Source organism: Protopterus annectens, chromosome 7.part0, assembly GCF_019279795.1.
Source record: "Protopterus annectens isolate FY-2018-M chromosome 7.part0, PAN1.0, whole genome shotgun sequence".
In the NCBI taxonomy this organism is placed as follows: domain Eukaryota; kingdom Metazoa; phylum Chordata; order Ceratodontiformes; family Protopteridae; genus Protopterus; species Protopterus annectens.
In genome coordinates, this window is record NC_056739.1 from 824,477,388 (window position 1) to 824,493,846 (window position 16,459).

The following is a 16,459-nucleotide window of genomic DNA, read 5'->3' on the forward strand; positions in this document are numbered from 1 at the left end:
AGAGAGGGGTGTGTGTGTGCATGCATTATATATACACATATATATATATATATATATACATATATATATATATATATATATACACACACACACATATATATATATATATATATATACATATATATATATATATATATATATATATATATATATATATACAGAGAGAGAGAGGTGTGTGTATATACAGAGAGAGAGAGGTGTGTGTATATACAGAGAGAGAGAGGTGTGTGTATATGTGTGTGTATATATATATATATATATATATATATATATATATATATATATATATATAGAGAGACATATATATATAGAGAGAGAGGCAGGCGCAATATGTGTATAGAGAGACGCACGTGTGTGTATAGAGAGAGAGGCAGGCGTGTGTGTGTAGAGAGAGGCAGGCGTGTGTGTGTAGAGAGAGGCAGGCGTGTGTGTGTAGAGAGAGGCACACGTGTGTGTGTGTAGAGAGAGAGGCACACGTGTGTGTGTAGAGAGAGAGGCACACGTGTGTGTGTAGAGAGAGAGGCACACGTGTGTGTGTAGAGAGAGAGGCGGTGTGTGTATTGAGAGGCGTGTGTGTGTGTGTAGAGAGAGGCAGGCGTGTGTGTGTGTAGAGAGAGGCGTGTGTGTGTGTAGAGAGAGGCAGGCGTGTGTGTGTAGAGAGAGAGGCGTGTGTGTGTGTAGAGAGAGAGGCGTGTGTGTGTAGAGAGAGGCGTGTGTGTGTGTAGAGAGAGAGGTGTGTGTAGAGAGAGAGGTGTGTGTGTGTGTAGAGAGAGAGGTGTGTGTGTGTAGAGAGAGAGAGGTGTGTGTGTGTGTAGAGAGAGAGGTGTGTGTGTAGAGAGAGAGGCAGGTGTGTGTGTGTAGAGAGAGGCAGGCGTGTGTGTGTGTAGAGAGAGAGGCAGGCGTGTGTGTGTAGAGAGAGAGGCGTGTGTGTAGAGAGCGAGGCGTGTGTGTGTAGAGAGAGAGGCGTGTGTATGTAGAGAGGCGTGTGTATGTAGAGAGAGGCGTGTGTATGTAGAGAGAGAGAGAGGTGTGTGTGTGTAGAGAGAGAGAGGGGTGTGTGTGTAGAGAGAGAGAGGTGTGTGTGTAGAGAGAGAGAGGTGTGTGTGTAGAGAGAGAGAGAGAGGTGTGTGTGTGTAGAGAGCGAGGTGTGTGTGTGTATATATATATATATATATATATATATATATATATATGTATGTAGAGAGAGAGAGATGTGTGTATGCTACAGAGGTGTGTGTGTATGATACAGAGGTGTGTGTATGATACAGAGCTATAGATACAGAGGTGTGTGTGTATGATACAGAGCTATAGATACAGAGGTGTGTGTGTATGATACAGAGCTATAGATACAGAGGTGTGTGTGTATGACAGAGGTGTGTGTATGATATAGAGCTATAGATAGAGGTGCGTGTGTGTGTGTATGATACAGAGCTATAGATGCGGAAGTGCGAGTGTGATACAGAGCTATAGATAACAGAGGTGTGTATGATACAGAGCTATAGATACAAAGGTGTGATAGAGCTATAGATTTGTGTGTATGATACAGAGCTATAGATACAGAGGTGTGTGTGTGTATGTTAGAGCTGCAGATAGATACAGAGGTGTGTGTATGTATGATGCACAGTAATAAGTGCAGAGTAAGAGCAATTGAACAGAACAGCACACAGAAGAGCAGCTAAGTCAGTTACAGTAAGAGCAGCTGAATACTTTTTTTTAGGGAGGGTACAAAGCAGGATTAAGAGGCTACAGTATTGTCCTTCCCGAATGCTCTTTGTACAGAGTAGGAGTGCTTGAAATCAGAACATTATCTCACTGCACTCAGTTGAGTGAGCAAATGAGATGGGCCCAGAAGGAGAATACAAATCTACAAGAGGGGCGGGCAATTTCAAAGCCAACAACATTAACACCAAACTGACTGTAGAGAGACCGCCACAACTTCAGTTGAGTTAATCAGTGAAAAACTATAGTACTACATGAAAAAGAGCAGATAAGTGTACTTAAATTCACTTGTATGTCAAGTTGATTTCAGGTAGATGTTAGCAGGCCAAAGCTCAGAAATTAAGTCAGTCTCACAATTTGCAGTCATCTCTATTGGCAGTCTTTTATTCATTTCCTGTGTTGGCTTATTTCTGAATACCTTTGTCTAATTTATGAATATAATCTGAATTATGGTTCTCAAAGGTCTGCAGCCAAAATCCCAGTCTCTCCCTTTTAATTGAGGCCCCCCCCCCCTTTCATCACGCTTTCCCTTTAAATTTATGTATAGGAGCCTCAACTGTGTTGCTCTGAAATACCCCTTGAACTTGGGTAATCCCAATCTGCCCCTTTCTATTTGAATAGGTTTATCCAGCTTGGCTCTTGCCGTCTTCCTCTGCCAGATAAAAATCCTTCATCCTTGGTTGCTATCCAAAACTCCCATGGTTGATAAAAAATATGGCTGACCTGTGTACAGGACTAAAGGGACTACAATTTTAACTGCTTATATCATCTAGCTGGGCTTCCGGATATTGGCCAAGGCTCTTGCCACCCCCATAGTGCCTTTTTTAGGCAAGGCTCAAAAGACAAACCCACCTCCTTAGAAAACAAAAAATGAAAAAAAATTAAGGGTAATGCAGCTCAACGCCAGAAGTCTAAATCTCAAGATGCAGGCTCTCTAAGCACTCCTCAGTATGGAGAATATCGATGTCTGTGCAGTAACTGAAACCTGGTTCAAGGCTCCTGAGAGCACCCCAGCAATGCCGGGCTAGAACTCATAAAACACGTTTCGGCCACAGAAAATAGACAAAAAAGAAGGGGTGTTATCCATACTCAAGGTTACAGACACCTCCAGATTAGTGGCGCAGCATGATACCTCTGAGATCATTCATGTGCAACTAACATCGGGCAAATCTGCAATGCAAATTGTGGCCTGCTGCAGATCACCCTCTATGACCCAGGACCATCACTCCACCTTTCTGGAGACATTGGAAAACATGAAGGTCCTACCGAACACCCAGATAGTGGGAGATTTCAATTACCCTACCATTCACTGGGATAACTACTCCTAGGCCCAGCACTTCCTGGAATTAATCAATTCAAACGCCCTGGATCAGCTGGTAAACTCCCCTACCAGAGGTGAAAACATATTGGACCTGGTCATCACCAACATGGGCGACTGGTGTTCCACACCGGAGGTCAGCCTGTCACCGGTTAGATCAGACCATGAACTAATCACTCTGGAGGTCGACACCCAACACCACCCCCAAACTAAGGAAACTACAGTAAAATAAAAAAATTTTTTTAAAGCAAACTTCACCTTAAAGACAGAGGTGCAAGTTTCACAGACCCCATGCTAAAGGACAACACTGCCAAAGATGCAGAAACCTTTACAAATTCACTATGACCACCTACAAGGATGCATGGATCGTGCTATCCCTAGCAAAACCAAGACTCACTCCTCTAAGAGAAGGAAACCAGTTTGGTGGGACCCGTGCCATAAACAAGTTATACAATAGGAGGAAACCAGTTCAGAAAAAAGCAAATCCCAAGAAGGAGAGACATCCCTGATCAGCATCAGTAAGAAACTAAGGTCCCTCGTGAAATCATCCAAGCCTAACTTAGAAAGATAAACAGCCACGGATTCAAGAAAGAACCACAAAGCACTCTTAGTTTAGCTATGTTAAGAAACTGTGGCAACTCACTGATATGCACTGAACTAGTGCAAAATGGCACAAAAAAATGTTGAACCTACTGATATTGCCAACATCCTGGCAGATTCAGTGCAAACGTCTGCCCCAAAATACCGGGAAAGTGTAGTGTCCCAAAATCAGACAGGTGAAAACAGCCCTTTCAAAAACCAAAAACAGTGTCAATGGGGCCAGATTGTGTCCCAGGCTGCATATTCCACGAACTAACCCCCCACCTAAACACGCTGTTCAACCGCAGCCTATCCACAGGCTATGTCCCCATAGAATGGCGCACATCAATGGTTATTCCTCTCCACATAGGGGGGCCACAACTGATGCTGGTAATATAAGCCTGACTAGCCTGGTCTACAAGGCTATGGAGCGCATCATGGAACTCTTAAGACATTGGGAACCTCCAAACACTTAACCCGATCTAGTTCGGCTTAGTTAAGGGCAGATCATGCCTACTAAACCTGGTTGACTTCGAGACAAGTCACCAAGGCCACAGACGAGGGAAAGGTGGTTCACACAGCCTACCTTGATCTCACAAGGCTTTTGACACCATTCCCCACTCTGGTATTACAGAAAATACTCACCAGCCTGAACACAAACCCTAAAGACATGAGATGGGTTGCCATTTGGCTTACAGACAGAACTATCACGGTAAGAATAGCGGGCTCCAGGTCCGACTCTAAACCAGTCGCAAGTGGTGTCTCGCAAGGCTCGGTCCTGGGATCCCTACCATTTTGCCTGTACTTCTGAGAAGTATATGCCGAACAGAGGAGGATTACAGCTAACCAAGTTCGATGAGGACAACTCAGAATTGGACATGTTCCACCTAAAGAAATCTAAGTCACTGCGAGCTATGCTCTAGTGAGCTAAACCTCGCCACAACAATAAATGGAACATGCTGGAGGAATAGATTCCTGACACAGACTCCTCCCATGCTTTGGAGCAAAAATTCCAAACTACATTACTCACAGCCCCTCATTAATACTCGAGAAACCTCGACAAGTGGATGGGTAACAGAAAATACACCCCTGGGATCACTTCATTGGCTCTGCTTGACAGAGCATCAGTTAATCAATGGGGTGGCAAAAGCAGACACTGGCTAGGCTTACAAATGCCCTCTGGCAGATAGGTTCATAGGTAGGTACTAGGCTAATACAAGGGGGCAGGAATATATTGGAGAAAACTAGCAAAGGAACCAAGGTACTGGGAGTAAATGACTAGAGAGGGAAAGGTAATATAATGGGAAGATGCCATGAACTTATTTGGACTACTTTCCATATCAAGGATAGATATCATAACATAGGCAAACAGGTAGTCCTAAACACCAGCACTGGTAAGAGTTTAGTAGAATGTAAAACAGAAGTTGCCATGCATAAGGAATGAGCATACAAAATACTGCATGACAACTATGTTGTTCTTTCGGCTATTCTCGGTTAGGGGTCGCCACAGCAGAACTCCGGTCCACAGATTGGCAACAGATTTTTACAGTGCCAAGGTGCCAGCTCGACACCCAACCTTCAACGAAGGCATGCCCATTCTACGCAGGTCTTTTGAACACCACTTGACCACAGGGAGGACCATGCAGACTCCACACAGACGCCGCCAGCTGAGAATTGAATGGGAGAACCTTTTGCTGTGAGGCAAGAACGCTACCACTGCACCACCGTAGCTACTACATGACAACTATATGAATCAGAAAAGGCTAGAAAGGATTGGGAAGTGAGACTGGATAAGCAATTAAAAAAAAAACAAAAAAACAATGGGGGATGTACACCTCAAATATACAACAAAATTTAAAAGATGTAGGATCTCTACCTGGATGTGTTTACACAGGTATTTTTATACCCAAAGTGCACACCAGAGAATTCACTGGATAACAGCAAGTGTTCAATATGAGATGGGGGAAGAAAGGCAATAGAGAACATTTTCTGGGAGTGTGAGGAGAGAGGAGTTTGCAGACTTTCAAAAACACTCCCTGCATACTGCTCTGTCGGAGATGCTGGGTGAGCAAGGGAGTAACTAGGGAAATTTTTGCTCTATGATAAAAATCAGAATTATAGCAAGGCCTTGCCAAACCTAATTATGATGGCTGTCAAAACAGCAATTACTAGAAAATGGAAATCAAAGTCTAAACCAACCTTAAACCTTATTAGAAGTGAAGATAGGAGACAAAACAAAATGGAATTTTTAGAAAAGGGTAGAAGCAAATTACATAGGACAAAATGGGAAGTGTGGGATCAATACATGCAGAGGAGGAATAAAGTTTTAAAAGGCAGTATTTGAACGAGCTACATAACAGTTTACCAACAATGACTGGATATACAACAAGTGATGTATGTTAACAGATTGCATTGCGATGGTTTATTTTTATTTATATAGATTGCCTAGGCCATACACAATTAATTACCTCATTTAACACATGGTGCAAGTCTTTAGAAAGAAGATGCCTAAAGGCAAACTGAATCATCCAGTCAACGTTTCACAATGGAATGGAGTATCAAAACAACCAATGCTGTATGAATGGATCCATTTTGCGAGAAAGTTGAGGCAACTGCCCGACCAATTCCATAAGAAAGAAATACTAACTACTTGGGCCAAAAGTGAGTCACCAAGACAACTACAGTCTCCTCCTGAACCTTTGGAATGACCCTGGACATCAGTAGAAGGGGGGCAGAAATACATACGCTGCTGTGCATTCCAAGTGAAAAGGGATGATGAAACATGGGGAAGCTCAAGAAACAAAGGAGATAATGGGATTTTGGATCCAGATTCGCAAGAATGACAACCACAGAATATTAGAATACTTGCTGTTACTTTATGAATACAAGAATTAAGCCAACACAGCAATTGAGAAAGATTCTACTAAATAGGCAAGAGGGGGCTGAAATTTACTGGAGAAAGCTGGCAAAAGACCAAAATGTTGGTAACTAGAGGGCAAAGGCAATAATGAAGAGAGAAAATATTAATTTGGACTGCAGGCTAGACACGCTTTTTCTAGCAAAGCTCGACATTAGAATACAGAAAGAGAAATAGGGGATACAAAGCAAGAGACCAGCACTGGTAGAGTTTTTACTATAATAACAGAAGCTGGGCCTATAAAATACTGCACAATACCTAGAGAAATCAGAGGTGATTAGAAAGGACTGGGGAGGAGACTGGATAAGCAATTCAATGACACAATGCAAAGATACAAGTATGGTTCTGAAAAAAGGCAAAGTCTAGACTTGGGATCTTTGCTTTGAAGCATTCGCATAGATATTTATAACCCAAGCAGATAACCAAAAATGTCCTCCTCGGGTGAACTGCAAACACTGGAGATGTGATAAAGGGATAACTGGGAACATTTTGGTTGAGTGTAATGAGTTGACAGAAAACTCCTTGCAGACTTGTCAAATACTGTGAGCAGCTTGGTGTTAAACTAGAGGAATTTAAGCTACGATACAGAAAATCAGGAACTACGTTGACATAGTAAGGCATGGCAAAACTCTCTCTCTAAATTACACAACTAATCTTATGCACCCTTAAAAAAATGAACACACAAAAATAAAGCAGGCAGTAGTCTTCTCTCTGTCACAGTCAGTTTTGCATGGGTTTGCACAGTGACTTACTTTAGACTGAATGCAACCCTGCAAAACTGACTGGAACCAGAGCAACAACTGACCATGTGTCCCACAATCGAATGCAGCAGCCACAGAAGACATGTATTGCAGCATTTCACCTGAGCGCTCTGGAAGTGCTAGCTTTGCAGTAGGTCTGTATTAACACTACCTGCACTAACAGCACTTTGGAGCCACCAAGACAAATCTGCAAAAAACATAGAGACTACATATGGGTATTCTTCACTTGTGGTCACTGGCTCAATGGTGCTTTAAGTGCCTCCAATGCAGTAGAAACAAATTACAACTACCTGCACTGTAAGCACTTTAAAACCATTAGAGCCCAAAATACATGTGTTGTATAAATCTTTCAAGTCTCATCCAGTTGAGGATCACCTCCGCTCCAGCACCAAATGGGAACAAAGATTCTTCACACGTCACAGCTCTACAATGCATAGGAAAAAAAATGGATACAAACCAGAGCTGTGGACAGCCGAAGGACAGACAGAAGTGTTCTTGCTGATGTGAATGTTGTGTCCTTATTGGTCCTTGCTTCTTTCCTCATCTCTACGTATGCAGCTGTAATATAATCAGCCAGAGACTCTGGGATTGCAGGCTGTTTCTTTTGGCATAAACTTATGTATCTCCTAAAATTGCAGACAAATTTGAAATGCATGAAGTCCACAACCTTTTTCCACACTGTACTTCAATAATCTTAAGACAGCTTGTTTTTTATATATAAAATAAATTTCCACTCTTACTTCAATAATCTTAAGACAGCTTGTTTTAAGCTTATTACATAAAATAATTTAAAATAATAAAATAAAAAAAAATCAATGTTCTAAATATGGCAAGAACTGAGTCCATGTCTGCCAACACTCCCCCTTGCTGGCCACATGCAGAACAAATCCCACTCTAATCAATTTTATACGAAGATAATAGCTTTAAAAATAAAAATAAATTCAATGTTAAAATGTGGCAAAAGAACTCCCAAGTCTCGCCAAATCCCAGCAATTTACTCACCTCATTAATTTCATGTCCAATGGCTCAAACTGAGTAGGAGGCTGCTTATTGTGTTGGTGGACATACGTAATATGTTGAGCAAGCCTAAAAAAATCCAAGAGTTATTTTAGGATGGAACAAAAATTTGTTCTGCGAACTTGACTTTAAAATGTATAAACTACCAAGAGTGTGTGAAAGGAAAACAAATGACTGCCACTGAAAAAAACGATTTAAATCCGAACCTAAGATCATTGTCACGGTCAGGCTTATCCTGGATCAACCACAGTAGGTCAAATCTAGACAAGAGTGCTGCAGGTAGCTGTATGTTCTGCTCAACTGTCTTCTTAGGGTTGTAGCGCCCATATGCAGGATTGGCAGCAGCCAAGATCGAACATCTAGCATTCAGTGTTGTCATAATGCCAGCCTAAACCAAAAGAACTAAATTATATGTACAAGTACTTCAAAGAATGGCAAACCACTTGACTACAAAAACAATATCAAACCCTGTTGGGCATTCAATTCCTACAGCCACCCCTTCTCAAAGATATAGGTACTAAGAGCAAGAAATTAGCACTCTCACCAATTTACAGACCTAAAAACATTTAAAACCCAAAAAATGTTCAACTCTCCTTTTTAATACAGAAAGCTGGCTTCATATTTGCTATGTAGTAAAGACCAAACTCAGTCACCACCTTATTCACATTTACTTACTTGGTTCGTTTGCAGTTCTGAATCAGTCACCACATGATTTGCAGCAATGTATTGTACTGGCTCGCCGGCCATTTCGTGCAGGAATGGGAGTGGTCAGTGTGACTGACTAGCCGAATGCATCTGATGTACTATGCAAATTATGCACGATTAGCATTCAATGCAAATTTGTTAGTGACACCATGCATACATTGACTGCTGATTTACACATCTGACTTTTGCTCGTTTCTCCAGGAAGAGGGATAGAGTATGAGAATGCCTGTAATAGCAGGAATATTTTTGAAGTATGTTAACCCACTTCCTCAATGTAGTGTGATCTGGGAGTTGGTATATTGAAGTAGCAGAGGGGTGCAATGCATCCCTCAAGGGGGTGCAGGGGGGCTTGTCCCCCTGCAAAAGCAAAGGGAAAGGTAGAATTAGCTAAACAGCTTCATAAAATTTAAGCTAGTAAATACTAAAAAGTCACATGCATCTACAGTAAACCCAGACCATCCATAACAGTGGACTCCTGCTCTTTACAACATGCATATTACCACAAATCATATACGAGGCCTTGTTCACTTGAATATTCACTAAGAGGCCTTGTTCACTTGAATATTCATGCGGCTGAGAAACACAATGTTTATTCATAACTACCATGTGAAGCCAACCTGTCGCTGGGTGTTGGGTGGCGCTTTCTACTGCACTTCTGCGAAGCAGTATAACATCGCCTGACTTGCTACCCTCTGTATTGTATAATCCTCAGGGCAAAAATTCTCAGCCCCACACACAAGCTACTTGGAGCTGCTTTCCATTAGCAGCCCCTCAAGTTCTGAACATGCCCAATTTTACCTGTTCTCAAATTTGAGCTGCTCAGATAATGTACAGCTGCAGAGCCCAGACTACAGTCCTGGTTCAATTAGAAATAATGGGTGTACCTGTCTTGGGTGGGAAGCCTCATTAAATGTGCTCCAAGGAGAGATGTAATCCAAACAGGATTCCCTTCTGACACAACTTGAGTGCTTGGAGTTTGAGAGATGTAGGTAGGGCATAAAACAACCCCTAATACAAGTAAAGACAAGAACATCTGTGAAGGGAGGTACGAAAATGACTGGTACACCATGTGTGGATGTTGTACACTGGGGGCCAGTATAAATAAGGTCAGGAAAATACAACAAATAATAAAAAAAAACCTCCAGTGGAATACAGAAATGGGGAGTACGGTAAATAGATATGTCCACAGTTGTGAATGCTTGTACACATCAGTAAAAGGATCCCAGAATGCAGTGCCATTAAGTAAAAAAGCAATTACAAGCAAAATCCAGGCCAATGCAACAGTTTTAAATCCTCTGTAAGGGCATTAACACTCAAATGTAGACGGATACTTGGTGACTAAGGTGGACACCAACTATGCCAAAAAAGCGCAGCTATCACGCTTACAAGTAGCCCTGCCAATAAGGCAAATAACTTGGAACCAGAATTAATGGTCATACCAAGTTTGTTACAACAGCCTCCCAACTACATTAATAGACTTGCATATGAACAGAAGTGGTTTAAGAAAAAAAGTACAGGGATCATTGGTGCAAAATACCAAAGGTTATAAAAACTACGTTTAAGCAATCAAGAGGCCACTATTGGATTATCACTCATAATACAAATACTAGCAGTAGCAGGTCTGGCAACATGCCTGTACAGACAGCATAGATGGCTTGCAACACAAGGCGGAGAAGACTGTGTTAACAGATTTAAAGACATCTTAAAATGCAGAAGGGGAGGTCTGGACATGTGCATCTCAGAAACAAAGGTGAAAAATGCAGTAGTACTTACTACCCTTGTGCAATGCAACCATTTAAGTCCCAACAGGCTTCATTCCCCTCGGTAAAGGGTAGCAAAAGCTGCCCCGACTTTACATTTGATTTTACTCCATCCAAGTCAACTCCATCCAAGTCAACTAAGCAGTATGTGCACATCAAGGGAATGTCCCTTTTTTGCAGTGAGAAACTGGTAAATGAATAACCCAATTTACAGAGCAAGGTCACCCCCCATTAGGGAAGAAAGTGGATTAGTACTTTAAGTGAGCCTGCCCTTATGAAACAAGTACTTGCATTTCAGAGTTCTACAGGAGTTCTACAGGAGTTCTACAGGAGGGCCGCTCAGTTTTCTAAGTCAACATTTTGATGGGTGCTTAAACAGCTAGTTCAAAAGGGTGGCAAGTTGAATTTTTAGTTCTAAAAAGCAAAAATTTCCCCCTGGGATATTAGATAGGGACTCCAAGAACTGCCTCACAGGTGGCTGAAATTATAAAGGTGTGTGTAACAGCAGTCAAACATATGGCCAAAGCAATGTACCTCTATACATGCATGAAAGCTTACTGTACAAAATATAGATAGCCAAAGACCACCAACCACCACCAAAAAAGGGTGCTAATTAAGGATCACCCTTGGCCTGTCCTTTCTGATCTTCTGCAATGCCCTAGGAAACAGGAAATATGTTCAGAAATGGGCATCTATCGTAAGAGTATATAGGAGTTTGTCACCTAGGTGCTCTCTGGGGTGATGGTGTAGAACTTTGAAGGAAAAAGGTCTTTCCTGTACACCTAACCCAGACAGTGCATCCTAGGCATTTGGCAGACAGCTTTACTATAGGTGACGTTAACTGGTCCAGCTCACTAGAACCGTATGTCCACAAAGAGTACCAATTCAACTCCTACCTTTGACCAACTCCAGCATTGAGGCCAGTCATGGTACTTAAGAGCATCCTGGTGCCATGACAGTCTTTGCATCCATGGGGGGCTTGGGGTTTATATGCCCTACCCACACACCCTTCCCTGCCTCCTCCCTCTGCCCAATTCCCCTCTTGTACTGGCTGGCTCCTTTTAGTTCTCAGCTTTTTGAGCACCTTTTTTCAGCAGGGCCCTAGGTGGTCCTCTCCTGTAATAATGGTGCAAGTTCTGCTTTAAATATGCTTTGGAAGGTGATGACCCTTTATCCAATTGAGGCCAGTCATGGTACTTAAGAGCATCCTGGTGCCATGACAGTCTTTGCATCCATGGGGGGCTTGGGGTTTATATGCCCTACCCACACACCCTTCCCTGCCTCCTCTGCCCAATTACAGGCTCCCCTCTTTGTACCATGGCTCCCTTACGAGTTCTCCAGCTTTTTGAGCACCTTTTCAGCAAGGGGCCTAGGTGGTCCTTTCCTTATGTAATGGTGCATCAAGTTCTGCTTTAAATATGCTTTGGAAGGTGATGACCCTTTATCCAGCCATACATCTTGACCCCACACTGCATGCTGAGCACAATGCACCAAATTGCCATCATGGCTATACTCTAGTGCCTAGCAACCTGAAAAAAAGAAGACTGCATAAGGTCTAGTATATGAGGATGTGAAATTGGCAATTAAGAACCTTGAGTATGCAAAAGATTCAGGATCCTACTTTTCCGTTTCAGTTGGTGGGGCTCCTAGATGCAGACCCCCACCAGATCTTTTACTTATCCAGAATTGCCATAACTGGATTCCCTCACAGATTCCCTGTGTGTGTTTATGGGACTTATGGACACAGCAATAGTCGGGCCAAACAGGCACAGCATGAAATCTAACTTTCCACCCCCAAATTCCTTCCTTTTTGGGAAGCAAATAAACCAAAATACCTTGCTTGTGGGCACAGGAGGTTATTTTGACAGCTCTCAATTTGCAGATTTTTGTGTAGCTAAATAGTATAATTCAGCCATTCACCCTTACTCACCGTTTTGCTAACTACTTCCAATAACACATTTGATCAAACTGGGTAGATAAGACTGTAAACATGCAAAGCACACTTTGCACAAAATTAATCCGCAAGTCAGGAAGTTGACTGCAGTACTTTGCTAAAGGGATGAGAGGAACGGTTAACTACCACAAGGTTCAATACCAAGCAGAAAAAGGTCTCAAAAGTACAAACTAGGGACCAGTCATCCCAACATATTTGGATATCCTTTAATTATGGGAGCTGCAAATGCCACCATGTGCATGTGAAACACCAGCAAGGTTAGGGTGCTGTGGTGAGACCAAACATGGAAGTGCCTTGCTAACAACCGGTGTGTATTGGTAAAATAAAAGTGTTTTAATTCACCACTGGCAGTGCACAGTGGAGCTCTGGGTGGTGCAGAACAGGTCAGGGGATGTCATGTGGGGAAGGGAGAAGCTAGTGTGCTCCTCCCCCAAAGACTGGCAACACTACTGCCTTGAGTTGGCTAGGGGACAGTGACAACTGGACATTTGCCTAGATGATTATCCTCAATTTCCTGCCTCACAGTGGTACAAATGTTGAAAGGATGGGCTCTCGCCCCATAAGGAATGAATCTGCTACATAGATTTGGGGGGGGGTAATGGTTAGGGCAGAGGAGTTTTTGAAAAAAGGTATTTCATCAGCCATTAGGCTCTACATTTTTGTCATTTGTAAACACCTTAACATTTAGATTACTTCTTTGCGAGAGTATTAAACTGGGAGTGTATTTACTTCACTGCAATAAGTCAAACATTGTTGGAAGCCAAAACAAACTGAGCCACTGCAATAAGTCAAACATTGTTGGAAGCCAAAACAAACGGAGCCACAACTCTGATTCTTAGAAAATCTATCATACACCTCCCTGACATTCAAAATGAAATCTAAATGCAGTGAACCAAAGGCTACAAGGTCTGAAAACTACCACTAAAAATACCAGGGCTAATGCAGTAAAAGTACTCCCTGGATGTGTCTGTTGGCACACCTATTGCCAAGGATTTGGCCACAAGAACTAAACAAAATAAATTTAAAAATGTGTGGGGTAAGCCCATAGTGACAATCCAATGGGTTAAGCATCCACCAGAAATTGAAGAATCTGGGAACATCCACAGAGGCTATATGGTCCAACTCAAAGTGAAAGTACAAGCGATGGAATACTGGTGCACATCACAATAAGACCAACACGAATTACAGTGAAACTCCAAAAACAGAACTACAGAATTATGCATAGTTATGCAGCTGTACCCCCATTGGCTGACAAGTGGTTCTGAACTCTGTAGAAATTCTGATAAAAGTACATTAAAAGCTCTAAACATCAGGTTGAGTGACCAGGTAAAACTAATGGGCTGGAAAGTTGCTCTCTGAAGAGAACTACTGAGCAAATTTAGTGCAATGTGACCAAGCCCACCTGGTATAGGCAATGAACAAGAGTCACGTCCTTAATGTTACAAAATTTATATATTTTTAATCTTAGTAAAAGGTAATTTACACTACCTTCAGGTCCAAACATACCAGCAAGCTTTACTACAGGAAAACCCACCTTTGCTATTGAAATGGTTTGCTGTTCCATAACTTCATGAATGGCAGTTCTATCTGCATCCATCATTTTGTCAAACTCATCAATGCAACAAATTCCTTGGTCTGCCAGGACCAGTGCACCTCCCTCAAGAGTCATCTCTCCTGTAACTGGATCCTTCATCACAGCTGCAGTAAGACCCACACCTGAAGAGCCACGGCCTGTTGTATACTGACCTGGATTTAAAGAAAAAAAAAGATTTTTTTTCTATAAAAACATAGGTATGCATAAACCTTAATATTCATCAACCCCTGGGCAGATTAATGTGTACACTTGCATATAAAAGGGCCTGCTATTGAGACTATACTTGCAAAGGTCACAGCATACATGGGTTTTTCAAAATGAAGCTTCCTCGGGTCCAGAATTTGTTGCAGTATTGACTCTGGACTCCTGGGTGCAGCAACCAGACTGTTGGCCAAAGCATTTCACCCCACCCTTTAGTACAATTCCTTTCCATAGAAAGGCTCTGTGCCACAAGGGCCATCTTCAGAGCAAACCTGTACCTACTAGATCTGGAGTAGACTGCATCAAAAGATGGTCTGACCCAGGCAGATCATAACCACCTTTGACAAAAACATAAAAAAGGTCAGATTTTCTGCACTTTGCCCCAACAATCTTTGTCTTTACACATTTACAAAAGGTCATCTTGAACCCCCCCCCCCCTCTGAAATGTCAAAAACATAGGCGAAGTCTGATGCACAGTAAGTTCTGAAACCACTTTAGGCAAAAAAGGAGTTATGTTCTCTACACAACAGGGATTCTGAAATTATATCCAGCAGACACTGGAGATACCAGCAGTCTTCCAAGATTTTTTTTTCCTTTGGGGGGGCACTTTAACCATTTGGTTCAAAGTGGGAGGAAGATATTTTAAAGCACAAGATTAAATTCCAATGGCAGAAGAATCCCTTAGGGGTGACTTAAAATACAAAATCTCCATACAAAACTTGACAACTGCAAGTACATAGGAGCATTCACCGAAACCAGAAGGCAGTAAGATGAGGCATGCACACAGTTTTTACAAGCAACAAAGTGGAAGTGAGGAAAACTTGTACCGAAAACAGACCCTGTCCTCTATCACAGCATTAGCTGAGAAAGTACAGTTGTGTACACTTACCACAAATTTAGAGGTTAGAGTGTATTCAATGTTCCAGTCATCACATCTGGGTTACCTGCCTGCAGGTAGCCCTCATCTGGCCTGAATACCAGAGTGTCTTTCAATTTCTGCGTCTAATGCTGTTGCTTCTTCCTTGACATCAGGTTGTCAGGTGTATAAAACATGCAGCAGATGCCATTACATCAGTTTTTCTTGCCCCACGTCAGGTGCCCCCATAATAGGAAGCAATTAAATGGTATGGCAGAACCCCCATCAAAAAGCAAATACAAGAAAAGATAGACAAAACCACAAGAGAGCACCAAGAGAAGTCAGGGGGGTGGAAAGAGGGTAACCAGGACTGCAACAATGAGTAACACTAACATCTACATTTATGATGTACTACGTTAGTGTTTCACTGTTGCAGTCACCACATTTGGGTTGATTCCCAAAGCTAAGGAAGGGAAGAGGGAGTTCAAGAGCATTAGGGCCAGCTATTAAGCCCTGCAAGACTGAAGTGGCAAATCCAGCTCTGGATTTAGAAAAGATGGGCAAGTGGACATGCTTGGTGAAGGTATGTACAGAGCTCCAGGAAGCAGCTTTTAGGATGTCCCTGGAAGGGAGCCCTCTGAAAAATGCTGCAGAGGTAGCTGCAGCCCTGGTGGAATGCAATCTTATCCCCTGTGGGGTAGGTTTACCATGGTGTTTGTAGCAGAAATGAATGCAATAGGCTATCCATTTGGAAATTGGATGCTTTGAAATGGCCTTCCCCTCTGCAGCAAAGCTAACTAGCAACTGCTCGGATTTTCTGGTAGGGTTAGTCTTGTCCAAATAGAATCCAAGTTGTCTGTGCACGTCCAGAGTGCAGAATTCGTTCCCTTTGTTTTGTGGATTAGGGAAAAAAGTAGGCAAATGAATGGACTGACTTAGGGCTGCAGAAGACACCACCTTTGGCATAAAGGGTTAGTCCTGAGGGAAACCATGTTCACATGGAAGACAATGAAGGGTTCTCCACTGCCATGAGGGCCTGTAATTCAGACACTCTTCTTGCTGAAGTGATGGCTAGAAG

At 42.4% G+C, this 16,459-nt stretch overlaps 1 protein-coding gene across 5 annotated transcripts in view; it reads right to left on the reverse strand.

Moving 5' to 3' along the window:
- Window positions 1–16,459, reverse strand: part of MCM7 (minichromosome maintenance complex component 7) — a 120,152-nt gene that overhangs the window by 55,603 nt on the left and 48,090 nt on the right. For all 5 annotated transcript variants that reach the window (XM_044077367.1, XM_044077369.1, XM_044077368.1 and 2 more), the window contains exons 11-14: window positions 14,265–14,476; window positions 8,518–8,699; window positions 8,297–8,380; window positions 7,752–7,920 (exon numbers count right to left, since the gene is read on the reverse strand). In XM_044077367.1, the coding sequence (XP_043933302.1) occupies window positions 7,752–7,920; window positions 8,297–8,380; window positions 8,518–8,699; window positions 14,265–14,476 (647 nt within the window). The remainder of the gene's footprint in view (window positions 1–7,751; window positions 7,921–8,296; window positions 8,381–8,517; window positions 8,700–14,264; window positions 14,477–16,459) is intronic.